This window comes from Scyliorhinus canicula, chromosome 1, assembly GCF_902713615.1.
Source record: "Scyliorhinus canicula chromosome 1, sScyCan1.1, whole genome shotgun sequence".
Taxonomy (NCBI): domain Eukaryota; kingdom Metazoa; phylum Chordata; class Chondrichthyes; order Carcharhiniformes; family Scyliorhinidae; genus Scyliorhinus; species Scyliorhinus canicula.
In genome coordinates this window covers 175,473,136-175,500,918 of record NC_052146.1, presented here as the reverse complement: position 1 = coordinate 175,500,918, position 27,783 = coordinate 175,473,136, and the positions used below count along the sequence as shown (strand labels likewise).

At 46.1% G+C, this 27,783-nt stretch overlaps 1 protein-coding gene across 1 annotated transcript in view; it reads right to left on the bottom strand.

Annotated features, from left to right (window-relative positions):
• The window catches only part of LOC119962740 (centromere protein J-like), a 168,038-nt gene that overhangs the window by 31,420 nt on the left and 108,835 nt on the right, over window positions 1-27,783 (bottom strand). Inside the window, exons 10-13 of the mRNA XM_038790792.1 lie at window positions 25,230-25,341; window positions 19,183-19,286; window positions 7,702-7,848; window positions 2,270-2,374 (exon numbers count right to left, since the gene is read on the bottom strand). Of these exons, the coding sequence (XP_038646720.1) occupies window positions 2,270-2,374; window positions 7,702-7,848; window positions 19,183-19,286; window positions 25,230-25,341 (468 nt within the window). The remainder of the gene's footprint in view (window positions 1-2,269; window positions 2,375-7,701; window positions 7,849-19,182; window positions 19,287-25,229; window positions 25,342-27,783) is intronic.

The following is a 27,783-nucleotide window of genomic DNA, read 5'->3' as shown; positions in this document are numbered from 1 at the left end:
GCTGTTGGAGATGCATTCACCCAGGCAAGTGGAGAGTATTCCATTATACTCCTGACATGTGCTTTGTAGATGGTGGATAGGCTTTGGAGGGTCAGGAGGTAAGTTACTCTGTAAGTTGATACTCCTCCGCCCTACGTTTGCCTGAGGGGCCCTGCTGACTCCTTGAGAAGGGGCACCTGAAGTGGGGTTGAGTTGCCCGTCCCTCTCTTACTTAGCCACTGATGGATCCCACCTGTGGCTCGCCGATGGAGTGCAGGTCCAAGCGCATATCAGAGGCAATGTCCAGGACAAAGATCTCCCATGGCGGCCACCATCATACCCGTGTTGGCCTTGGTGTGCTGGCATGTTGGTGCTACGACATCAAACTGAACAAAGACAGACTCGTTCATCGTCCGCTGTAATCTGGTTACGGCACCGGACAACGCTGCCTGATGTTCCCATGTCTGTCTTTGCAGCTCCAACATCTCTGTTGGGGCCATGTCCACAGGCTCGTCATCTGATTCGGACCCACCAAGAACCTAGCCACCAGAGGTCTTCCAGGTGCCAGTGACCTTGGATATCCCTGACTCTACCTGCTATGGACCCAACTTTGTGTTGTGGTCACAGGAGTGTGACCCTGAGCCTGCGCTACAACTAGGTACACTGGGTTGTGTGTATCTGCACTGGTGGAAGGTGCGGGTGAACACTATGATGGTTCTACATCTAGTTGGTCCTCGGGATGCCCTTTCCGAGGTGGTGTAGGGCCTAGGGTTGATGGACAAGGAGCCAATGGGCCTCTTCCTTTCCTGCTGATGCCTGTCAAAGAGAGAAGTAATAATTAGTGATTGACTGTATAGTTACATCATTGCAAAGCATTCAAAGTTTTGTCAACTGAACGACGAGCTGTTTGTAGGTCTTTACTGGCTTGGGAGACCCTTGGCGCAGGCACAGTCCCAGTCCTCACTGTCCCGCTCTGTCGCATGCTCTTTGTACTATGTGAGGGCCCTGGGCTCCAGCATCCACCCACTCTCCCCTTCCATTTTGGCATCTCTCCCTTTTGTTGTGGATGGTCTCCTCCTGCATAAAGACAAATGGACAGATTGTGAGCAAGACGGACACCAAGGCAGATTGTAAGGATGCCTGTTTTCTCTGGATGCTAGGTGGACCTGTGTAAAGGCTGAGGACGCAAGCTGCACAGGACGTGAGAAGAGATGAAGATGCCAATGTGTGTGAGAGAGAATCAGTGGTGATGTCCCTTGTGATGGAGTGCGTGAGATCCCTGTGGACTGTAACCTGGTAAATTCCAGCTGGTCTTGTGAGGATGTGTGTTGAGAGTGAGGAGGTTGATTTGAAAAGTGGATGAGATCATTCATGCTCCTCCTGCACTGGATGGCAGTTCTCTTTCCTCTTTTAAGCAGCGTTGGTGCTGACCGTCCTGGTGATGTGCTCTCGAGCTGGCATGGTGAGGTTGGCCGACTTGCTTTTACCATCATGTGGGGGGTAAAGTATGTCCTGGCGTTCCTCCACAGCATCCAGAATTTCCCCAATGAATTCTCACTGAACTTGGAGGCAGTCGGTTTCTTTCCTTTCAGGGTTATCACTTGTTACAATCAGTCCTGAGCTGCAGAGAGTGAACGATGTGCATGGGTGCGGTTTAGAAATGGCCCCGGAAAGATGATCCAATGAGGTCAAGGTGGGACGGATGAATCCCAGCCCACCCCTCCATGGGATACAACATCTTTGGTGTTCATGCATATGTAAAGAGCTGAAAAGCAGATGGATTGCTTCGCCTTTTCCGCCCACCATTGCACTTCGTGGTTAGAGTGGAAAATTCCATCCCCAGTTTTTTGTGAGCTAAGGGAATAGATGCAGAGCCAAGGTGAATAAAATGGAGTCATGATACCGACTGATCTCATTGAATGATGGCATAGGCTCAAGAAGCTGAATACTGCTCCTATTCCTAAGCACTGACAATTTCCTCTCCCTAAAGCTATGCAGTACTATTTCTACAAATCCAGCCAAAGAAGTAACGAATGTACCAAATAAGTGTAAAAGTCAGTACAGGGTCAAGTACATTCCCTCTTAAATGACAGTGCAATATCCCCATCACTACACTGATTGACCATTTCCACAGCTAATTATTCTGAATTAATCCATAGATTCAAAAATAGGTAAGAGTTTGCGTTCTTCGTGAGAAGACTGAATTGCCCCTATAAAATGCAAAGTACTAAAAACTGAAATGTTTTCCCTGGTAAACACTGCATTTAAAATCTTTTTATTGCCCAATTACCTTGCCATCTGGGTACTGGATTTCCTCTCTGACATCATCACGTGTAACTTTACTCTTATAATAAGTAGATGGTTTTCTTGATAAAACGGAGCTTGGCCGTGAAACCTGAAAAATCACATACAATTCCTTACAGCTACCTAAAGCAACAGCACAGTAATCAGAGTTCTGCACAAAGGACAAACAATTATTGAGGGTCCCACATAGAAAGCTGCAGATGGGTTAGAGCAATAAATGCAGCTCCTGTTTGTCAATCAAATTGGATGTAAAGTTATTAGCAGAGGACATTATCCAATAGCTATTCCCTGTCATTCCTTCTGCTGTATACCATAAATCATCTGCAGTATTCTGGAGCACTTTGTTTTTACCATGCAAATAACAAAACCATATTTTATAAGTTCAAATTTACAAATGGAAAAATGGGGTACGACAAATTAATTAGAAAACAATTGATTAAATGCTAGGTAAATTCAACAATGGTATTTTAAAGATAATTTAATGAGCTATTTTGAATATAAGGCCAAAGCATTTTATTTATCGCATTTGCATATCATATGCAAGATTTTTTTTAAATGTGTCTATGCAAAAAGGGCTGCCTACAATCTCCCTTCAATGTACTGTTTTTACTTTATGAAGTGAAATGTGCTTCTGAAGTCTGAATGGAGTTGTATTTTCCAGTTTCAAAATTGCTGAATAAAAAGACAAGGCAAAAAGAAACCTCCTGGGGGAAGTTTTATTCTGGCCAAATTGATGTACACATGTTTATACAAAGAAACAAATCTCCTTGACATACTTGTTTGTACCTGCCGAACATTTGATGTATTACTCCAGACTGATTCATAATTAAATGCTTAGCTTACATAGATACATAGAAACATAGAATATAGGAGCAGGAGAGGAGGCCGTTTGGCCTTTCGAGTCTGCTCCGCCATTTATCACGATCATGGCTGATCATCCAACTCCATGGCCTAATCCGTCTTTCTCCCCATAACCTTTGATCCCATTCACCCCAAGTGCTATATCTAGCCACCTCTTGAATATATTCAATGTTTTAGCATTAACTACTTCATAGAACACTACAGCGCAGTACGGGCCCTTCGGCCCTCGATGTTGCGCCGACCTGTGAAACCATCTGAAGCCTATCTGACCTACACTATTCCATTTTCATCCATATGTCTATCCAGTGACCACTTAAATGCCCTTAAAGTTGGCGAGTCTACTACTGTTGCAGGCAGGGCGTTCCACACCCCTACTACTCTCTGAGTAAAGAAACTGCCTCTGACATCTGTCCTATATCTACCACCCCTCAATTTAAAGCTATGTCCCCTCGTGTTGGTCATCACCATCCGAGGAAAAAGACTCTCACTGTCCACCCTATATAACCCTCTGACTATCTTATATGTCTCTATTAAGTCACCTCTCAGCCTTCTCCTCTCTAACGAAAACAACCTCAAGTCCCTGAGCCTTTCCTCGTAAGACCTTCCCTCCATACCAGGCAACATCCTAGTAAATCTCCTCTGAACCCTTTCCAAAGCTTCCACATCCTTCATATAATGTGGTGACCAGAACTGCACGCAGTACTCCAGGTGCAGCCGCACCAGAGTTATGTACAGCTGCAGCATGACCTTGTGGCTCCGAAACTCAATCCCTCTGCTGATAAAGGCTAGCACACCATATGTCTTCTTAACAGCCCTATTAACCTGGGTGGCAACTTTCAGGGATTTATGTACCTGGATGCCGAGATCTCTCTGTTCATCTACACTACCAAGAATCTTGCCATTAGCCCAGTACTCTGCATTCCTGTTACTCCTTCCAAAGTGAACCACCTCACACTTTTCCACATTAAACTCCATCTGCCACCTCTCAGCCCAGCTCTGCAGCTTATCTATGTCCCTCTGTATCCTATAACATCCTTCAGCACTATCCACAACTCCACCGACCTTCGTGTCATCTGCAAATTTACTAACCCATCCTTCTACACCCTCTTCCAGGTCATTTATAAAAATGACAAACAGCAGTGGCCCCAAAACAGATCCACCACTAGTAACTGAACTCCAGGATAAATATTTGCCATCAACCACCACCCTCTGTCTTCTTTCAGCTAGCCAATTACTGATCCAAACCGCTAAATCACCTTCAATCCCATACTTCCTTATTTTCTACAATAGCCTACCGCGGGGAACCTTATCAAACGCCTTACTGAAATCCATATACACCACATCAACCGCTTTACCCTCATCCACCTGTTTGGTCACGTTCTCAAAAAACTCAATAAGGTTGGTGAGGCATGACCTACCCTTCACAAAACCCTATCGCTAATCAACTTGTTCTTTTCAAGATGATTATAAACCCTATCTCTTATAACCTTTTCCAACATTTTACCCACAACCGAAGTAAGGCTCACAGGTCTATAATTACCAGGGTTGTCTCTACTCCCCTTCTTGAACAAGGGGACAACATTTGCTATCCTCCAGTCTTCCGGCACTATTCCTGTCGACAAAGACGACATAAAGATCAAGGACAAAGGCTCTGCAATCTCCTCCCTGGCTTCCCAGAGAATCCTAGGATAAATCCCATCTGGCCCAGGGGACTTATCTATTTTGACATTTTCCAAAATTGCTAACACCTCCTCCTTTTGAACCTCAATTCCATCTAGCCTGGTTGACTGAACCTGAGTGTTCTCCTCGACAACATTGTCTTTCTCCAGTGTAAACACTGACGAAAAATATCCATTTAACGCTTCCCCTATCTCCTCTGATTCCACACACAACTTTCCACTACTATCCTTGATTGGCCCTAATCTTACTCTAGTCATTCTTTTGTTCCTGATATACCTATAGAAAGCCTTAGGGTTTTCCTTGATCCTATCCGCCAACGACCTTTCGTGTCCTCTCCTCGCTCTTCTTAACTCTCCCTTTAGGTCCTTCCTGGCTAACCTGTAACTCTCAAGTGCCCTAACTGAGCCTTCATGTCTCATCCTAACATAAGCCTTCTTCTTCCTCTTGACATGTGCTTCAACTTCCTTAGTAAACCACGGTTCCCTTGCTCGACAACTTCCTCCCTGCCTGACAGGTACATACTTATCAAGGACACGCAGTAGCTGTTCCTTGAAAAAGCTCCACATTTCGATTGTACCCATCCCCTGCAGTTTCCTTCCCCATCCTATACATCCTAAATCTTGTCGAATAGCATCATAATTGCCTTTCCCCCAGCTATAATTCTTGCCTTGCGGTATATACCTATCCCTGCCCATTGCTAAAGTAAACATAACCGAGTTGTGATCACTATCACCAAAGTGCTCACCTACATCTAAATCTAACACCTGGCCGGGTTCATTACCCAGTACCAAATCCAATGTGGCCTCGCCCCTTGTTGGCCTGTCTACATACTGTGTCAGAAAACCCTCCTGCACACACTGTACAAAAACTGACCCATCTATAGTACTCAAACTATAGTATTTCCAGTCAATATTTGGAAAGTTAAAGTCCCCCATAACAACTACCCTGTTACTCTCGCTCCTGTCGAGAATCATCTTTGCAATCCTTTCCTCTACATCTCTGGAACTATTCAGAGGTCAACTCCCAACAGGGTGACCTCTCCTCTCCTGTCCTGTTCCTAACTTCGGCCCATACTACCTCAGTAGACGAGTCCTCAAACGTCCTTTCTACCGCCGTAATACTTTCCTTGATTAACAATGCCACACCCCCCCTCTTTTACCATCTTATCTGTTCTTACAGAAACATCTAAATCCTGGAACCTGCAACAACCATTCCTGTCCCTGCTCTACCCATGTCTCCGAAATCGCCACAACATCGAGATCCCAGGTACCAGCCCATGCTGCAAGCTCACCCACCTTATTCTGGATGCTCCTGCCGTTGAAGTAGATACACTTCAAACCAGTGCCTTGCTTGCCGGTGCCCTCTTTCGAACTTTTAACCCTATCCCTGACCTCACTACTCTCAACATCCTGTACACTGGGACTACAATTTAGGTTCCCATCCCCCTGCTGAATTAGTTTAAACCCCCCCGAAGAGCACTAGCAAATCTCCCCCCCAGGATATTGGTACCCCTCTGGTTCAGGTGAAGACCATCCTGTTTGTAGAGGTCCCACCTACCCCAGAATGAGCCCCAATTATCCAGGAAACCAAAACCCCCCCTCCTGCACCATCCCTGTAGCCACGTGTTCAACTTCTCTCTCTCCTTATTTCTCACTTCGCTAGCACGTGGCACTGGTAACAACCCAGAGATAGCAACTCTGTTTGTTCTAGCTCTCAGCTTCCACCCTAGCTCCCTGAATTTCTGTCTCAAATCCCCACCTCTCTTCCTACCTATGTCGTTGGTACCTATGTGGACCACGACTTGGGGCTGCTCCCCCTCCCCCTTAAGGATCCCAAAAACACGATCAGAGACATCACGAACCCTGGCACCTGGGAGGCAACACACCAACCGTGAGTCTCTTTCGTTCCCACAGAACCTCCTGTCTGTTCCTCTAACTATGGAGTCCCCAATGACAAATGCTCTGTTCCTCTTCTCCCTTCCCTTCTGAGCAACAGGGACAGACTCTGTGCCAGAGACCTGTGCCCTATTGCTTACCCCTGGTAAGTCGTCCCCCGCAACAGTATCCAAAACGGTATACTTGTTATAGAGGGGAACGACCACAGGGGATCCCTGCACTGCCTGCCGGTTCCCTCTCCCTCCCCTGACGGTAACCCATCTACCTTCTTCTTTTACCTGAGGTGTGACTACCTCCCTATAACTCCTCTCAATAACCTCCTCCGCCTCCCGAATGATCCGAAGTTCATCCAGCTCCAGCTCCAGGTCCCTAACGCGGCTCTTGAGGAGCTGGAGTTGGGTGCACTTCCCGCAGATGTAGTCAGCAGGGACACTAGAGGTGACCCTTTCCTCCCACATTCTGCAGGAGGAACATTCAACTACCCTAGCCTCCATTCCCACTGAACTAACTTCCCAACTACTGAAAAATAAAAATAAAAAACTTGTTAGTTTAGCAATCCAACGGACAGAACTTTTTTTTTGGTTAGAGGAGGAGGATGGGTGGGAGACACTACGTAAGTAGTGTTTCGGGTAAAGCTGTCACTCGAGAAAAGCCCCTTCACAAACCACCTTCAACTTACGCTGACCGCACGGCACGTATGCAAATCTCCCCGGAACAGCCAATCAGAAGCTCTGCTCTGCTGCCCTCTGCTGGATGCTTGCCTTCCGTCGAACTCCTCGGGTCACTTGTGCAGGTACACCTTCAACTTACGCTGACCGCACTGCACGCATGCAAATCTCCCCGGAACAGCCAATCAGTAGCTCTGCTCTGCTGCCCTCTGCTGGATCTTCCTGTGGTAATGAATTCCACAGGCTCACTACTCTTTGGGTGAAGAAATGTCTTACTGAGGAAAGCAACATTAGTGACAATAAAAAATACAAACCTTCTGTTCAAGGTCAAAACCTATTTGTTTGCCATCCAGTGGAGTCTTCCTCCCACTTGGGGTTGTACTGCGACTCCTGCGGCCCGAAGGAGGTCTCTCTTGTGGTCTGAGGGCTGTGTTCCTGTTTAAAGTTTTTGATTCTTGTATCTGTGTTAACAATGTATAAAGTAATCAATCAAAGAAAACTCCATCTAACAGCAAACAAACAAAACCACAAATGAGGACAAAATACGCTTGGTTATCAGCATGATTTAAAAACGCAAGTACAGAGGTGATTATCACAGGGTTGATATAAAATTTCAAATTCAGTTTGAAAGTGAGAAGGACAGGTCTAAGACTAATGTTTTAACCCTAAGTAAAGGGATTATAAGGATATGAAAGCAGAGTTGGCTGAAGTGATTAGGAACTAGGTTGAAAGGTAGGGCATTCGAGATATAGTAACAGACTTTTTTTTAAATTCCAATTAAGGGACAACGTAGCATAGTCAATTCACCTATCCTGCACATCTTTCGATTGTGGGGGTGAGATCCACACAGTCACGGAGAAAATGCAGAGTCACGGGCATAATGTGCAAACTCCACACGGACAGTGACCCAAGGCCAGGGTCGAATTTGGGTCCTTGGCTCCATGAGGCAGCAGTGCTAGCAGTGACAGACTTTTAAGGTGATATTTAATAACTCTCAATAAAGATTTATCCAATGAAAAAGAAAGTTTATTTGACAAAGATGCATTGTCTGCAACTAAATAAAGAAGTTAAGGATAATATCAAACTGAAAGAACCATTTCACAGGTTAGTTGTAAGTCAGGAGAGTGGATCACAGTAGCACAGTGGTTAGCACTGTTGCTTCACAGCACCCGAGTCCCAGGTTCGATTCCCGGCTTGGGTCACTGTCTGTGCGGAGTCTGCACGTTCTCCCTGTGTCTGCGTGGATTTCCTCCGCGTGCCCCGGTTTCCTCCCACAAGTCCCGAAAGACGTGCTGTTGGGTGAATTGGACATTCTGAATTCTCCCTCTGTGTACCTGAACAGGCACCGGAATGTGGCGACTAGGGGCTTTTCACAGTAACTTCATTGCAGTGATAATGCAAGCCTACTTGTGACAATAAAGATTATTATTAAGATAATAATTATTTAAGAGCCAGCAAAGAAAGATTAGAAAGTAATGAAGAGGGAGAAATTAGAGTGTGAAAGAACACTATCTAGAAATATAAGCCGGGATTTTCTGCTCTTGCCGGCAGCAGGAATTGGCACGGTTGGAACTGTAAAATTTGGAGAGCAGCCAAAAGTGTATTGACTTTGGGCAGGAAAATGGTGAGAGTGGAAAATCCCACCAATAAAAGCAGATACCAAGGGTGCAATTTAACAAAAAACAGAGTCCCGTTTTGGGCATGAATAGTGGAGTGTTTCTCGGAGCCTTCATTTCAGAGAACGACCGCACAATTAAAAAGAATTTTGTTTTTCTTGGGGCCCCTCCGAGGCTGCGTTTACATTCATTTCCTGCACTGACGAGCTCAGCTCATCAGAAAGAGATCGGGGTGCCATTTTCAAATGCTGTCTTGATCTTGAGCATCCCCCCCCCCCCCAGAGCCTCAACTTACCAATTAGAGTGGTCCATGAGCTCCCTTCACCCGATTTCATAAGGGCAGAGCATCCCCAGGACCTGTTGCCTGGCATGGGCAACCTGGCACCGTAGCACTGCCAGCCCAGCAGTGCCACCTGGGTATCATGGCAATTCCAGGGTGCACTACCAAAGTACCCAGTGGCAGTACCATGGTGCTAGGCTGGCAGTGTCAAGGTGCCCAGGTGGCAGCGGGGCAGCCAGGGTACGATCCTGCCCCCAGAGCCCAACTATCGAGGGGGGGCTCCGATCGCTTGGGAGACTTCCCCAAATGCCGTTACACCTGCTCCACATTTGTGGAAGCCATGGCTACACGGCGCCATCGCGAGGTCTCCCAGGCACGGGTGCTCGATCCCGGGCCTAGGATACTCCACGCAGACATATTTAAGTGCAGCTAACTGCTTCAATGAGGGCAAGATTCAGATCCCAACGTCTTGTGAGATCACGTTAGATCTCGTGAAATGTCCAGAGTATCACAAATTTAATGGTCGTGTCACGTCACAAAGTCAGGCTCAATGAGGCCATTCAATTAGCACTAAGAGTTTCTACAGATATTTAAAAAGGAAAAGAATAACCAATGCCTCATGTTGGTCCTCTAGAGAATGAATGCAGGGAATTGTTAATGGAAAACAAAGAAATGGGGGATGTATTGAGCAGGTATTTGTGTCTGTCTTCACTGTAGAAGACTTTGAAAATTTTGCAAAGATACTTCAAATTCAAGAAGTGAAAGGGAGAGAGGTGCTTAAAACATTCAGCATAATCAGGGCAAGGTACTGGGAAAACAATTGGTCGTAAAGGCTGCTAAATCTCCAGGATAAGATGGCCTATATCCTTGGGTCTTAAAAGAAGTGACTGCAGAGGTAGTAGGTGCATAAGTTACAATTTTCCAAAATACCTTCAATTCTGGAAGGCTCTGAGTGAATTGGAAAATAGAAAATTTTCAGGAAAGGAGGGAGGCAGAATGGAGGAAATTATAGGCAGTTAGTGGAACATCTATCATAGGAAAATTCCTAGAATCCATGATTAAGCAGGTTGTAGCAGGATACTTAGAAAATTATATTATCAGGCACAGTGAACACGGGTTTGTAAAAGGGAAAGGTGTTTAACTAATTTATTGAGGAAGTAACAAGCAATGTGGATAAAGGGAAATCAGTAGATGTGTTATATTTGGATTTCCAAAAGGAATTTGGTAAGGTGTCAGATCAAAATAAGAGCTTATTGTGTAGGGAGGTAACATATCATCATGGATAGAGGATTAGCTAGCTAACATGAATCAAAGTATAGGGACAAATTAATCTTTTTCAGGTTGTGAAGCTAGTGGAGTGCCACAGGGACCAGCGCTGGGGCCTGAATTATATCAATGATTGCGATGAGGAGACCAAATATATGGTAGTTATATTTGCTAATAACATCAAGATAGGTAGAATAATGTGTTGACAAGAGGAAGTAGAGAGTATACGAAGTGATTATAGATAGGTTAAGTCAGTGTGCAAAGACTTGACATATCAAGTATAATATAGGAAAATGTGCACTTGTCCACTTTATCAGGAAAATAAAATGGAGAGAGATTGCGGAACTCTGTGGTACAGAGGGAGCTGGGTGTCCTGGTACGTGAATCACAAAACATTAACACGCAGGTACAGCAAATAATGAGGAATGTTGGTGTTTTTTACAAGGGGAATGGAATATAAAAGTATAATTTTACTGTAGCTGTGCAGGGCCTTGGCGATACATCTGGAGTATTGTGTATAGTTTTGGTCTCCTTATTTGAAATATAATTGTAATAGAATTAGTTCAGAGAAAGGTTCACTTGACTCACTCCTGGGATGGAGGGTTTACCGTATGTAGGATGGACAGAATGGGCCTCTACCCACTGGAGTTCAGAAGAATAGGAGGTGATCTTATTGAAACATATAAGGCCCTGAGGGGATTTGTCAGGATGGATACCAGGAGGATGTTTCCTCTTGTTGGGAGACTAGAACTAATAGACACAGTTTAAGAATAAGAGGTCACCCTTTCAAGACGGAGATGAGGAGATATTAGTTTCCTCTCGGAGAAATTCTCTTCCCCAGAAAGCAGAGGAGAATGGATCATTGAATTTATTCAAGGCTGAGTTAGATGTTTTGATAGCCATGGGAGTCAAGGTGATGGGGGAAGACAGAAAAGTGGAATTGAGTTCACAACCAGATCAACCAGGGTCTCATCAAATGGGAGAGTGGGCTTGAGGGGCCGAATGGCCTACTCCTGATCCTAAGTTCCTAGACGTCAATCTGACACAGACCACGGTAGCATTGTTGTTTCAAAGCACCAGGGCCCCAAGTTCGATTCCCGGCATGGGTCACTGTCTTTGCGGAGATAGAAGAACCGTCACAGCACTCACCCTCACCCACATCCTGAACCAACACAAACACGCACGCCTCAGTGAGACCTTATTCCAGAGTAGCCTTGGGGCCACAATCTGGTGAGCACATCACACTTTCAGATCCACAGCGGGCTCAGACAGAGACGACCCAGGGTGCCAGCAGTTGGTGGATTACTGGAGGCCAGGAATCTGCTGAGTCTCAGCCAGATAGCAAGCCTCTGGAATTAGTCATGCCTCAGTTGCTGGAGTTCCAAAGGCAAACCCAGGAAAATTAGGAAGAGATGCCTGGTACACACCTCAGATTGAAAGGCTACAGAGAGGGGTCTGTCCACCTTACATCTGAGGTAATTGTGCTGACACTGCAATGCAATGAGGTCAACGCAACAAGGATGGTGACCACCGTGGAGAATATGGTTCGAGACCTTTGTCCTGCACTGCTGCAGAACATGCATTCCATAGTGCAGGCGCTTGCTGGGATCCATCAGTGCCAACGCCTGAGGATGACCGGGCTTCTCAGCCTCACTCGAGTGGCCCTTTTATCTCAAGGAGGAAGCCAGAGGCAATTGGGTACCCATCGAGAGAAGGATCAGCTGGTGTCCACACTATGGATATCCGCCCACGTGACTTTGGTTCCACCCACCTGAAAGGAGTGTATTGGGCCTTGAATGGTGAGGAGATAAAGGTGCAGCTGTTGCACTTTCTACAATTGCAAGGGAAGGTGCTGTGGGAAGTGCGATAGGGAGTTGGGGGGATGGAGAAGTGGACCAAGTATCACAAACAGAGCGGTCCCTATGGAATTGACAGGGGAGGTGAGCGGTAGATGTGTTTAGTGATGACATCATTCTGATCGATGACGGACATTTGTCACTACACACCTCAGCACACAGCCAAAGATTAGGAGTGCGCTTCTCTGGCAGTGTGTCGTTGCCAGCTCTCTAAGGATATATAGCTGCTTGCCCTGTCAGCCAATGATATAGCCGTTATGGCTAGTGATTTTGGATGTTGGTGTCCCGAGGGTTAAGTGCTGAGCAGCAATCAGTGGCACTCAGGCACATAAGTGATCTTGAGTGGGCATAAACTGGGCATGTCAATTGAGTAATAGCTGATTGGTCTCAGCTGCAAATGGATAATGGTCACTGACATGTTTTCCCATTAGCCTTCCCTTGTCAACATTCGACCTCCAGAAGCAACAGCCACAGGTTTGAGTGGAAACATCAGTCGGTGACAATGGACCTATCCCGCACTGCCCTTCCCTCTGTGAGGCTCTTCCAAGACACCTGTAGCCCAGCAGCAGAGGGCATCCTTAGGAACGGTGTTTTTCACACTACAGTCTGCACCCCTGTACCCTCTGATACCTGGGAGTCAACACCACCTCCCCAGTCCCCCCCCCCCCCCTTGACCAGACCCTCGTTAACCTGGAGTCTTCCCCAGGTCAGGTGTGCCCTGAGTGAAGCCTGGCTGTCCCGAAGTGAAGCCTGGTGACCCCCCCCACCCCGAGTGAAGCCTGGTGACCCCCGAGTGAAGCCTGGTGACCCCCCCCCGAGTGAAGCCTGGTGACCTCCCGAGTGAAGCCTGGTGACCCCCCCCCACCGAGTGAAGCCTGTTGCAGCCTGAGTAAAGCCGGTTGTTGCCTGAGTAAAGCCTGATCTCCCCGGAGTCCAAGCCTGGTCTCCCCCAAGGTGAACTGAATGTCAAGCCTGGTTACCCTTGACTCAACTTTGGCACTCTTCAAGTGAAGCCTGGTCTCCCCGAGTCAGAGACTAGCACCTCCTAGTCAAGCCTGGTGCTCCAGAGTGAATCCTGGTCTCCCCCAAGTCAGAGCTCGGTATCCCCGAGTCATATCCCATCCATCTTGGGTCAGAGCCTGGTACCTCTGGGTCAGTACCACAGAGGTCAGAACCCCCAAAGTCAGAGCTTGGTATCGACAAGTCACAGCCTGGTACCCCTGTGACAAGAGGCCTACAAGTTGGGGAAAGTGGACAGCGAGCTTTGAACATTCACCCAAAAACATGAGGCTCACTTAAAATTTGACCACAAGCCCCCTTGCATAAAGCTTGCAAACATGTGAGTGCAGCTGTGTACCCAAAAGGGTATCTTGATACAGTTCCCGATTGAGCTGTTAGTGCTGTTGCTTCACAGCGACAGGGTCCCAGGTTCGATTCCCGGCTTGGGTCACAGTCTGTGCGGAGTCTGCACGTTCTCCCCGTGTCTGGGTGGGTATCCTCCCGGTGCTCCGGTTTCCTCCCACAAGTCCCTAAAGACGTGCTGTAGGACATTTGGCCATTCTGAATTCCCCCTCCGTGTACCCGAGCAGGCGCCGCAGTGTGGCGACTAGGGGATTTTCACAGTAACTTCATTGCAGTGTTAATGTAAGCCTACTTATGATAATAATAAAGAAGTTGGCCACCTTCGAATCTGAGGAGGCACCCGTCTCCATAATGTAAATTCATTTTTTAAAATATTATTTTTTGATTTATCATTGAGCACATTCAAGACAGAAATCGATAGACTTATGAATACTAATGATATCAAGGTGACAGTAAGAGGTAAATGATCAGCTATGATTTGTTTGAATGACAGAGCAGGCTCAACAGGCCAAATGTCTTACTCCTGCTCCTATTTCCTACGTTCTTATGTTTTTACTGGTAACCCTGAAAGAGCCACTGGTTTGGCCACAGTAGACCAAAGCAACTTCTGGTGAAAGGTCATTTCAAAGAAAAACATTAGATTTGTTTCATTTCCAGGTGTTCTTGAAACAAAACAAACTTAATTGTATGTAGATAAAAAGATTCAACAATGTGTTACATACATAAAAAGAAAGGATGGGTTAAAAACAGAATTTTTAATTGTTTCTGTGCGGTTTAAAACGATTATTTCGTCTCAGTGCTTTTTTTCCACCTCGAGAGGTTATATTATGGCTGATTTGGGAGCTTCAGTTTAAAAGGAGACGGACCTTGGATGGAAATTTGCTGCCCCCAGTGGTGGGAGTGGGACCAGAAGCTGCAGCAAGTTGTTCAAAATTCCATTGCCTTTTGCGGGACTGGATCTCCCAGTCAGCGAGAGAGAGATCATGAAATCCTGACCAGCTAAGATGAAGAAAAATTGGGACACCCCATCCACTGAAATAAAAATAGGAAGAAAATAACACTATGAAAACTATAAAAATACAAGTTTACTGGATTCAGTTAAAAATAGGTAATTGAAGCAATCCAGGGGACCTTGCAGTTGGGGGGCAGTGGTGTGAACCAGAGTGGAACAAGGAACCGGATTGAAAAGCAACCCGAAAACATTGGCCAGAGTTTGTAGTAATATGATGGTTGTGTTGTGCTTCACCGACTGACCACTAGGAGTCTCAATAGTAAATAAGTGAATGTTAGAGTCAGGTGACCTCAGACTGACTAGGGAGCTGGAAGAGAGAGGTTGCTTGTGCATGTTCATATTTGACCCACAGTTAATGTTAATAAATCATTTATAGCTTTAGCTACAAGTGTTCTTGTAATATAAATGAGGCCATCCAACAAGAACATTACATGGTACCATGGCTGGATGGTATTAAACATTGAGAAAGCCTGCCACGAGGTCCACAGGGATTTGAAGATTTTGAAGACTGCAAGAATTAACAATATGGATTCGTTGAAGCCACCAATGAGTCTGATTTCATGGTAATGTGGTCAGCAACTTTATCTGTTTCTTACTGCAGAAAATTTAGGAGATCAAGCAGATTTGTGTACGGTAGCGCAGTGCCCATAGCAATTGCTGTGTTTAATATGTTTAAATTTGCAAACAATGAAGATGGTAAAATTTTTAACGAACTAATTTGAAGATTTGATAAACATTTCACCCCCAGAAGGCAGTTTACAGAAGAGTTCATAGATCATAGGGGCTAGTTTAGCTCACTGGGCTAAATTGCTGGCTTTGAAAGCAGACCAAGGCAGGCCAGCAACACGGTTTGATTCCCATACCAGCCTCCCTGGACAGGCGCCGGGATGTGGCGACTAGGGGCTTTTCACAGTAACTTCATTGAAGCCTACTCGTGACAATAAGCGATTTTCATTTTCATTTCATTTCATCATTTCATCACTGATTTAAAATTAAAAGCTAAAACCTGTAATTTTTCTGCAGTGGAATCCTCCATGATTCGGGACCAAATTGTGTTTGAATGAAAATAAGCTGAGGGAACGGTTATTCATATGTTGTTTTGTACATATTTGACCCACAGTTAATGTTAATAAATTGTTTATAGCTTTTTATTAAAATTTAGAGTACCCAATTCATTTCTTCCAATTAAGGGGCAATTTAGCGTGGCCAATCCACCTAGTCTGCACATCTTTAGGTTGTGGGGGTGAAACCCACGCAAACACGGGAAGAATGTGCAAACTCCACACGGACAGTGACCCAGATCGAACCTGGGACCTTGGCGCTGTGAGGCAGCAGGGCTAACCCACTGCGCCACCGTGCTGCCCAAATTGTTCATAGCTTTAGCTACAAGTGTTCTTTTATAAACCAGGCCATCTGACAAGGACATTACGGAGTTTATGAATTAATGTTCCTTTTGCAGAAATTGGTCTCCACAGCCTTCTGCGGCAAAGAGTTCCACAGATTCACCACCCTCTGGCTGGAGAAATTCCTCCTCATCTCTGTTTTAAAGGACTGTCCCTTTTTTTAAACAATATTTGATAACCTGACATGAATACTGAAGAATATGTTGGTGCCCTGTTCTCTGATTGTAGCATCATTCAAATGACTAATTACAGGGGATACTAGGTTTTAAATTATTCCTCAAGGCCAATAATCTTGCAAAGATGGGCAGGTGAAACAATTTTGTGCTCTCCTATTTTTGCAATTAAAGAGTGTTAATGTGGCCAAAGGGAGCAACAGGTCGCAATATGCTAGCAGTCACAACTGGAGTTTTAGCAAACAAGCAGAAATTAGGTACAATTTTCCTCGAGTATCATGAGTGGGATTCTTCCTTCTGGGGACTAAGTCCCCACGCCGACGGGAAACCCGGCGCCAACCACCCTGGCGTCACCAGCCACCGAAAGTGAGGAATTCTCTGAATTTTCAGGGGTTAGGTGGATGCTAGAGGGTTTGGCTTTGCTCCAGCCGGCGGAGAAGGGCCGGCGCAAGTTCTCCGAGCCCCCCATTGGGGCCCAGAGAATCGCCGGGGGGGGGGGGGGGGGGGAGCCGCTGTCAATGGCCCCCGACTGGCATGGCGGGAATCCCGCCGCAGCCCAAAAACGGCGCCGGAGAATAGGGCAGCCGGCTGTCGGAGTGGGATTTGCCCCCCCCCCCCCCCCCCCCAGGGATTCTCTGACCCGGCGGGGGATTGGAGAATCCCGGCCCAAATCTTTGGTTTGTTGCCAATGCAGCTCCAGATGAAATCTTTTGCATCACCTCCCCCAGTGGGTATGGCCTGGAAAGCAGTTGAGGCCTTAAAATTGGGTGTTTGACCAGTGGCCAACACCTCTCAATGGAAATAGCCATTCCTAGCTCTCCCTACCCCGCCATTTCAATGGCTGCACTCTCCCATCCTCACTGAAACCTGCACACTGGACTTACTCATTATCCAGCCTCCTCTATGGCTACTCGACAGGGACTAGCTGCAGTCGTAGAAGTAGCCACCAATCCTGGCTGTCGGCCATTTGATTAATCAGCAGCTCGTGGAGGTGGGTCATCGTCCCACTGGAGGGTGGAAACTATGACCTCAAGCAGTTAATTGTCTGACAAACATAAAATCCAGTCATGGTTCCCAAGGCTGGCGGAGGAGAGCTCGCCTCGGGCTTTCCAATACTGGTGGAGGAGAGCTGGCCTCCAGCTTTCCAAGGATGGCGGAGGAGAGCTGGCCTCCAGCTTTCCTCGCAGTGAATGGGACCACTGCCTCCACAAAAAATGTTTTCCTTCCTTACAGATGTACAGCATTACCCGATTCCTAAATACACAAAGCTACCCTCACTCTGAAGTTCCATATGATCTCATCGCATACATCTCTCTTCTACAGTGTCCAGGTGCACTGCACCCTAAAACATCCAGCATTAACACTGCAGGCTTCCAGGAGCAAAACCCACATTGTCACCCAAACCCTCACACCTAATCCCTCCAGCCTCACCTCCTATTTCCAGAAGAAGAGGAGGAGGATGAGGAGAGCAAGGAAGAAGGCAATGCATAATTCATTACCACTGTTGCATGCACCAGCTCAGAGACTGTCGGTGGGATTCCCTGATCCTGCGGCTAAGTGTTGACTCCAAAAAACCAAAGGAGACATGAGAGAAAAAAAATACACAGTGGGGGTATGTTCTGGAAAGACCTGGTAAATTCATTTGTGGCTTTCAAACCAGAATTGGATAATTATCTAAAAAGACAAGAAAGTGTGGGGCGCTACAGCGAAAAGGTGGGGAATTGGAACTAGCTGCGTTGCTCTTGCACAGCGAACTGGTATAGATAAGAATGACCTTCTATGTGCGATAACCATTCTATGACTGCACAGTTTTCAATTCCATTTGCAACTGCTTAGATAATAAAGTATTCTGTGACCATATGCAGCAAATTCTAGTATTGGCTGATAAGTGGGAAGTAACATTTGCACTGCACAAGTACCAGGTAATGATCATCTCCAGCAAAAGTGACTCAAGAGACTTCCCCTTGAAACTTAATACCATCGACATCACTCAATTCTCCCACTAATATCCTGGGGGGTAACCAATGACCATAAACATACTTGTGGTGAGTTACTCACTTTGTGACTCCACTGGAATGTGATCAGGAATGTGATGAAATACTCTGCATCAACTTTGATGAGTGTGGCTTCCAACAACACTCAAAAAACTCATGACATTCAGGACAAAGTAGCCTGCCTGATATACACTTCATCTATCATTGTAAACATTCACTCCCTCCCCCACCACCGGTGCACAATGACAGCAGCGTGTACCATCTACTCAGTGAACAGAAGCATATTACCAAGCCTCCTTCAGAAGTTCCTTCCAAATCGGTGACCTCTACCACCTCGAAGGACAAGGGCAGTATATGCATGGACACACCACCACCTGCAAGTTCCCCTCCAGTCACACACCACCCCAATTGGTAACTATGTTGCCCTTCCTTCATTGTTGCTGGGTAAAAAAACTCTTTCCTCTACACTCTCCAGTTAGACAACGACAACTGTCAGCAACTACAGTGATTACCAGGTGAATTTGTACTTTGTGAGTAGCTGGGTTTGGCATTAGAGATCAACATTAATGCTGTCTTGTGCCTGGCCATTATTCCTACTATCAAAATTATGTTTCACAACTTTGAATACACAGATATACCTGTTGACTAGCAACTGTTCAGCTCTAGTAAAATGTATGAGAAAAAGCAGAATAAAGCAAAATTGGCAGTTTTCCGCCAACCCAACGTAAGTATCACTTCAGTAGCAAATTTATTTCTATTCGTTATGTTTCAATGTGTATAACAGCATTATAATGTGGACAATACAGCTTTAATTGCATGATGTTTTCAGTTACCTGTAGTTTAGCAGCATTACTTGGGGACCTGGACACGTGCTCTGTTTTTTTCAAATGCATGCAGGAATTATCCTCTGAGCTCCCTGAATTGGAAGACTGAATACCTAAAACAATTAGAGGAGGTTATTAATATCTTTGTAATGTAATTAGAGAAGGTTGCTTACATCTTTCAGCATAATTTCCATGTATGCATCAAAGATATTTGGACAGCGGTGTGTGTAAGTGAATTTGACAACTTTAGATATGCAATTCGAAACCAATGTTTGACAGCATGTTGCACTGTTGAATGGAAAGAGCTAACTTCTCCCTACCTCACTGCTGGGTTATCGGCAACGAAGAGTGCAAAATAAAATCAGACCCCCTTACTTCTAAAATTAAAACTCAATAAATTCAGATTACTGCATCCTTTGTCCTAACAGTAAAAGGCCTTAGTTCCACATCCAACAATCTTGGTACCTCATGGAGTACTTGGTATGCTCTAACTTGAAAGAGGGAAGAGTTCTTGTTTTTTCAGTTTTAATGTAAGCTCACTGACCTAAATCGTTAACTCTATTTCTTTCTCCTTACTTGATGGGTATTTCATCTATTTTTTTAAATTTTAGATTTCCAGAATCTACAGTATCTTGCCTGTGTAAAAGGTCCTGTTTCTCTGGTGAGTCATCATTATTGTTGATAAGAATAAGGCTCGTATCAGTGGCAGACGTGCAGGCACTCAGCTACTTTCAGCATTACATTCTCTTCTCCTGCAAGTTGATGCACGATCAATTGCACAAAGACTTGAGTTGGATACAACTGAGGCTTTATTGCTCTAAGATGTGTGGCCTCCCACAGCAGCTGGCAAAATGGCTGCCGCATGGAGGACACACATATTTATACTCCGCCTACTGGGCGCAGCCAGCAGGCAGGAACTACCAACCTACAGGTCCTACCATACATCCTCTAATAGAGGTGCAACATTGGTTTACCACATTCACCCCCTGTTAAAATTTAGTCCGGCGGGGGTGGTGGAGAACTATATACAACAAACGGTTTTTACATTTACAATATTCGATAGAGAGAAAAAAAAAAGTGTCTTTTGAAGTCCGGTGGACCAGTTGGAGGTTTAACCGGTCCGGGGCCTTGATGTGCCGCTGGGAGCGACGTAGTGGTGGCGGCGATGCCGATCTGATGTCTGGTGACTCCAGGAGCGTGGCAAAATCCTCTTCATCCTTGGGCATGGGCAGGGGTAGGATGGATGGCCCTGGGGGTGTTGCTGCTGGGATCGCTGGGGGAGGGGAGGGTAGCGCCGGGCCAGGGGGGTGTGTGTGTGTGTGTGTGTGTGTGTGTGTGGAACTTGCTGGTGCCAGGTCCCTGAGGGAAGACAGTATTCTGGCGGCCGTCGGGGTACGTGGCCTCCCATAGCAGCTGCCGAAAATCTTAGAGCAATAAATTGATGCACGATCAATTACACAAAGACTTGACTTGGATACAACTGAGGTTTTATTGCTCTAAGATGCGTGGCCTCCCACAACAGCTGGCGAAATGGCTGCCGCATGGAGGACACACATATTTATACTCCGCCTACTGGGCGGAGCCAGCAGGCAGGGACTACCAACGTACCTGTAGTACAGGTCCTACCATACATCCTCTAATAGAGGTGCAACAGTGATTTACCACACAAGTATAATGCACAACACCCACTGAAGCTTTAAAGAAGGTATGCTTGACCTTTGAAACCTTGCCAACTGATTCAGCATTGAAACAAACAGCTGGTCTGCCAGTCTGGGGATACGAGGCACTTAAATTAAAGTGTTGCTTCTTGCTTTGAAGAGAGGTCCCACAGCACACTTGAAGCAAAAAGCGCTGAATTGCTAAAGCCCAATCAGTAGATTTTGCTTTGAAGCAAATAGCTAGGAATAAAATGAGAAACTAATTTTCAACTATGAACCGCCTCATGATGCATACAGTAAGTGCTATGAGCAAGAAGCATTCAAATGGCAGATTCAGCACTGAAGGAAACAACCGATCCAGTATTCACCAAAGGCATAAAAAACTACAGAGTGATAGGTGATGGACCTGAAGCCTGACCATCTCCCCAAATTGGAAACCAAATGGGTCAATTAGAGGGGAAGCAACATCCATGCTCAGCTGTACCTATTCTTCCTTGATGAATCTCTGAAATCTGTGACTGAAGCCTTCTTTCAAAGACAACAGCTAGGGCTACCTGAGCTTCCTGCAACTTGAAGTGGCCGAGGGGACGGATGCATCATTCAGCTATTAATGCTTGACGTGACATCAACAGCCTACAGAATGAAGTGGGATATGTCAGGACCTCCATGACCACAGATGAAAAACAAACTGCATAATCACTGAGTTAATTGAGGTGCCAACAACCAGAACCTCAATCCTACCAAAAACAATCTGTCCTTGGGTGGCTTAAGAGCAAAAAGTGTTTCAGCCCATAGCTAATAACATTTTCAGACCCAGACCTTCAAATGGCAAACAACACTGACTATAACAGTCTACATTCACAATTATAAAAGAGACACAAATTTTTCTCAACAACGATTTGAAACATGAATTTCAAGATGCAAACATCCAAACAGAACATCATATTAACAAACCTAAGATCTTTGTAAAAGCAAACATAAAAAACCTGGCTGCTCAGATAATATGTATAATTGATCACAGGAAATGTAATAATTAGATAAACTTAACAGGGGAGATGTGATCAATATCTTCAACTTTAAAATTCCTATCCACCTGGACTTAAAACTGGGCCATTAAGGTGAACCCAACACTGGACAGGATCATAGAACTTTTGCCCCAAGTATTTTGACATGGATCATCCAATAAATTTTGCAATCTGGGGTACAAATATTTCAGATTAAAGAGACAATAATAGCCAAAAGCAGAGCTGAGCTTCAGTTTGCTGAATATTGATTTTTTTCAATGAGGTTAATCACCCTTAGAGGAGAGGGACTTTAATGCAGAATAACTCAAAACATTGATGACTTAATCTAACCCCCTTCACCATGCCAGACTCAGCCAGCAGCTCCATCAATAACAAGGACATCCCATTCCAAATCTCCCATGAGATTCCAGTTTATTGTGTCCCAACAACATGGCAATGCCAACCAATCAGACAGAGGATGAGGTATGCCTGGGCAATACTTCTATGGGAATACTTTTATAAGTCCTCTGGGAAATCCCATCCCAGGCCTACCAAAGACCTTGCCCATATCCTCCGAGCTCTGAGACGTCTTAACTGGGGTTATCCCAAAGATAACACCACCCCATGGAAGTCCCAGTGTGACAATTCCAGGCAATTGCCTGGAAAGTTCAAACTTCTCTTGGGTTCTGGAATGAGAGCTATCCAAAACTGTGACATAAGTCGCAAACCTCGGATGGTTCAGAGTGTCTGACAGTAATAGTGACCAAGAAAAAATTAGAATTAAAACTACTTCTAACTTCTGGATAACTACTGTATAGTACTGCCCTCCCCCAACCCCCAGAACCTCAACGGACTCCCCATTCCCCCCCCCCCCCCCCGATCACCCTCCCTGACTGTCCCCAGTACCCCCAATAATCCTCCTACATCACACAACGTGTGGGACCCCCCATAGTGCCCCCCAACTACACCCTCCGATACCCATGGGATCCCACGGCTGTCCCTTGGCATCTCATGGAATCCCTCTGACTACCAAGAGGACTCACAGGACTCCCCAGCTACCCCCCAACTACTGATTCCCCAGTTCACTCGCTCCCTCCCAACTACCCACCCCCACGACTACCCCTGCCTGTCTAACCCCTTTGAATACCCATCTCTCCCCCAACTACCCACCCCCACGACTACCCTTGCCTGTCTAACCCCATTGAATACCCATCTCTCCCCCAACTACCCTCCCCACTAACCACCTGACCATCTACTGACCATTTCCCCATTGACTATCCTTCCTCACAGACTATCCCCCGAACCACCTGAACCCCCACTGACCACCCGACTACTTTCACTGACTACTTCCCCATCAACACCTCCCACAGTAACCAAACATCCGCAGCAGTGACCCCCGTCCACCTCAATCTTACCTACTTACCTTCAACATTTAGCATCTTCTTGGTTGCTCAAAGTGACTGGACCAATAAACTGTTTTATGGAAGCGTGTGGCATGAAAAAGAGGATTTGTCTCCCTTATCTCTGACTAGGTTGTCCTCAACACAGGGTCTGCGAAACCCACTACTCGCACTTAGCCTCAGTCAGAAGGTCGGGCAAGAAAGGTGTAGCTGGATTTCAAGTTGAAAATCTAGGAGCACAATGGCAATCCGACTCTGATTACCCCGCTATGGAAGTTATAGCTCCTTGTTAATGACATCATATAAACAGCGATGTTTCTCCATCAGTCAGATGATCAGATAAGCAGCCAAGACCCCATATTGCCGTCAAAGGCATCCTTTGGATAGTTTAAAGCACCCACAATGATCACCAGAGAAATTCTAGACAGTAACGGAGAGGAGTAAAGGAATGTGAAGAGAATGAAGGAGGTGTGCATCACTTGGAAATCCAATCACAAAGTAGTTAACCAGTGCTCAACCTAGAAAAACATCCAGCCAATAGTGGAATAGTTGCAATATGAGAGGGATTCAAAAGTGCAGAACATAGGCAAGGTAAGAGCTCCAATTTTTCTGTTCTCACACTCCCAACACAAAAGTTACATGAATATATTAGAGGAATAGGATGGACTGCAGCCAGCCAGCCAGCATGAATTCAATGGATTGAATAGCCTCCTTCTGTGCCTTAACAACTCTAAGTTATAAATTCAAATTCCACTAAAGTTAAATCATGAGATTAAATTCAGTAAAATACAAATTTTTTTAATAGCACCATGTAAAATGCCCATGAAGGTTATCATTAAAATCTGCTAATCACGAATGTCCATCAGGGAAGGGAAACTCTTGCCTCAGTCTGGCCTACGTGTGAATCTAGTCTCATTGCCTCTGAATGCTCACTTTCTTCTCAGAAGTGGGCAATAAGTGTGGCCTTGCCAGAATTGTCTACATCTTGGGAATATTGCTTTTCAAAAGTACAAGTCAGTAATTTTAGAAGAGGCGAAAAGGATGTAGACACGATGGGCGCGATTTACTGGCTGCGAACCACCAGAATCGGGATATGATGTGCTGGTAGATCCCACAAGTGGCCTCTTCTGGGATCCCCAACAGTTATTACACCTCGGTTTAACGAGCTCTTGTGAGACGTCCTGATCCCACAATGGGCGGGACCCAGACTTGCAGAGTTCAGTGAGCTTAAAAGACCACTCATCTCTGCCAACACCAGATCGTACCAGCTCCCGGGATCCACCGGCCTCGCTGAGGAGACCCCAGCCGGGCACCATTTACCACTGGTCCCCACAAACGAGGACCAGGCGGCACGGCACTCGGAGGGGGGGGGGGGTCGCCCAGGTGATCAAAGGCCCCGGGTGGTAGGCCTGTGAGCAGGGTGGCATGCTGGGCACATTGGCACTGCCAGCTTGGCAGTGCCACCTGGGTGCCAATGTGGCAATGCCAGGGTAGCCAGGTGGCACTGCCAGGGTGGCAGGGACACGCCAGGCTGGTAGTGCCAAGGTGCCCAGGTGGCATTTTGCCCGTACTATGGATTGGGCTTGGGATGCCCTGCCCATATGAGACGAGATGTGGGGGCTCGAGGGCCCCCTCCCAACAGGTGAATGGGAGCATTGGGAGGGAACCGGGGGTCACTCGGAGGTCGGGAGATCGGGGAGCTTTGGCTCCGCTCATCGGAGCTCCTCAATGCAGGAAATGTGACAGTGCGGCTTTAGCAGGGTGTTCCCCACTGAGGCCCCAAAAAAAAAGGCTTTAAACTGGACCACGTTTCACAAAAAAATGGCAATGTGAGTAAATTTTATAAAAATCACAATTATTCACTTCATAGTACGCTGTGTAACTAAAGACAAGTCTATCATTTTAACTCATTAGGGTCAACTCATCTAATTATGAACAACAAACCTTTCTAAGGGCTACATTATAATTAAGCTCTATTAAACCAGTGGTCTTACCTCTTGTATGACTAGTAGAATTTGTTCTGTGGAACACACTTAGATTTAAGCCTGGTGCAGGTGACTTCCTTTCTTGTCCCCTTTGATGATTTGAAGTGCATCGCTGAATACTCTAAAACAGATGAGCATAACCTGATATAAAGAGGAAGTAATTTTCCATACTGCAGTTAGCTGGATTTTTCTCTCTCTACTCCCCGTATTGTTTTCCTATAATGTTTTCTTCCTTTCTCCACATCGCAACCTTACTCAGCTAAGAAAGCAAGGAGTTACTTCTGCCCAAGAATCTAATGTGACTATTTTTAAGCCTGATGCCAGGTCAACCTGGCCTGACTCATTCACATATTTTATATTGTGGACCTTGTGTTGCTCTTTTATGTAGTTTGTTTTATTTTCTTTTCATGCACTAAATGATCTGTTTGAGCTGCTCGCAGAAAAATACTTTTCACTGTACCTCGGTACTCGTGAAAATAAACAAATCCAATCCAATACTTTCTCTCCTTTTCTATAAAAACATACCTCACCTCCATTTAGCACTTCCTCCTTACCAGAATCAAAATCAAGGATTGGGTGGGCAGTCAACAATGGAATTGAACTCGTGCCCTATCACTCTACATCAACAAAGCTGATGGTGATCACCTCTGTCAAACCGAGTGAGATTTTCTGGCCCTTCCTGCCGGTGGGATCTTCCAGTCCTGACAAAGGCAACACCCCGCCCCCCCCTCCCCCCGAGGCAGGTCACTGGTGGCAGGGAAAGGGCGTCATACACACCATAGACCTTGGCGAGATTAGAATATCCCACTGACGGCCAATGGCGAGCTGCTTCTGCCTCCAGAAAACATGCATGGGAGTGCCGGAAAATTTGGCCAATAGCCTTACATGCCAAATTTTCCAAAATTAGTCAGTCGTTCTGCTGAACCCCTGCTACAAATATGAGTAAGACTCCACTAGAGCAGCTGAAAACTTAGTTGTGACTTGAACACTCCAATTTGCAACCTTAAATGCAATTATCCAAGATAGTCTTGTGCGCAGGGCATTTGGTCATCTCTACAACACCATTGACTTGATGCAGCATTAGCGCTGACATGCCTGGTGAAGCCAACGCTATCTTGTCAAAGCCAGCAGGACTCATCTGGGCTAGGGTCAGGGCATTTTTTTTATTCAATAAATCTTAAAATATTGTTTTTATAGAGGATCAAGTACTCACGTGGATTTAATTATAATTTTACAAAAATTTAAAGTACCCAATTCATTTTCTTTCCAATGAAGGGACAATTTAGCATAGCCAATCCACCTACCTTGCACATCTTTGGGCTGTGGGGGTAAGATCCATGCAGACATGGAGAGAATGTGCAAACTCCACACTTGGAGTAGAGAGAGGACCCGGTGGCCTGGATCGAACCCTGATCCTCAGCGCCGTGAGGCAGCATTGCTAACCACTGCGCCACCGTGTTGCCCCGAGGATTTAATTATAATGAATGTGCTTTCATGAATGCTTATTTTTTTTTATATAGTGAATACTGTAATATGTATTTCAAACTTTATTTTATTTCATCTCAGCATTGCCCCTGAGGTCTTCCTATGGTAGATCTTGGATTTTTATTCAAATTTTCAATAACAAAATACAAAAAGAAAAGAGGAAACAAACCCCCCCCCCCCCCCCCCCCCCACAATATATACAAAACAAAATAAATAAATTAACACCTGTCATCAACACTGAACAAATATACACACCCCTTCAGAGATGAAACCCCCCCCCCCCCCCCCACCGGGTTGCTGCTGCTGTTGGCCTTTTTCTACCGCTCTGCCAGGAAATCTAGGAATGGTTGCCACCTCCTGAAAAACCACTGCACCGATCCCCTTACAGCAAATTTCACCCTCTCCAATTTAATAAACCACGCCATATCATTGACCCAGGCCTCCACGCCCGGGGACGCGCGTCCTTCCACTGAAGAAGAATCCTCCGCCGGGCTACCAGGGATGCAAAGGCCAGAATACCGGCCTCTTTCGCCTCCTGCACTCCCGGCTCCTCTGCAACCCCAATAATTGCGAGCCCCCAGCCCGGTTTGACCCTGAACCCTACCACCCTCGGCACCGTCCTTGCTACGCCCTTCCAAAATTCCTCCAGCGCTGAGCATGCCCAGAACATATGGGCAAGGTTTGCTGTGCTCCCTGAGCACCTAACACACCTGTCCTCACTCCCAAAAAACCGGCTCATCCTTGTCCCGGTCATGTGAGCCCTATGCAGCACCTTAAATTGTATGAGGCTGAGCCTCGCGCAAGAAGTGGTTGAGTTCACCCTCCCCAGGGCGTCCGCCCACGTCCCCTCCTCGATCTCCTCCCCCAGCTCTTCCTCCAATTTACCCTTCAACTCCTCCACCGAGGCCTCGTCGTCCTCCTGCATCACTTGGTACGTTGCCGAGATCCTCCCCTCTCCAACCCACACCCCCGAGAGCACCCTGTCCTGGACCCCGCGCGGCGGCAACAGTGGGAACTCCGCCACCTACAGCCTGACAAATGCCCTTACCTGCATATATCTGAAGGTGTTCCCCGGGGG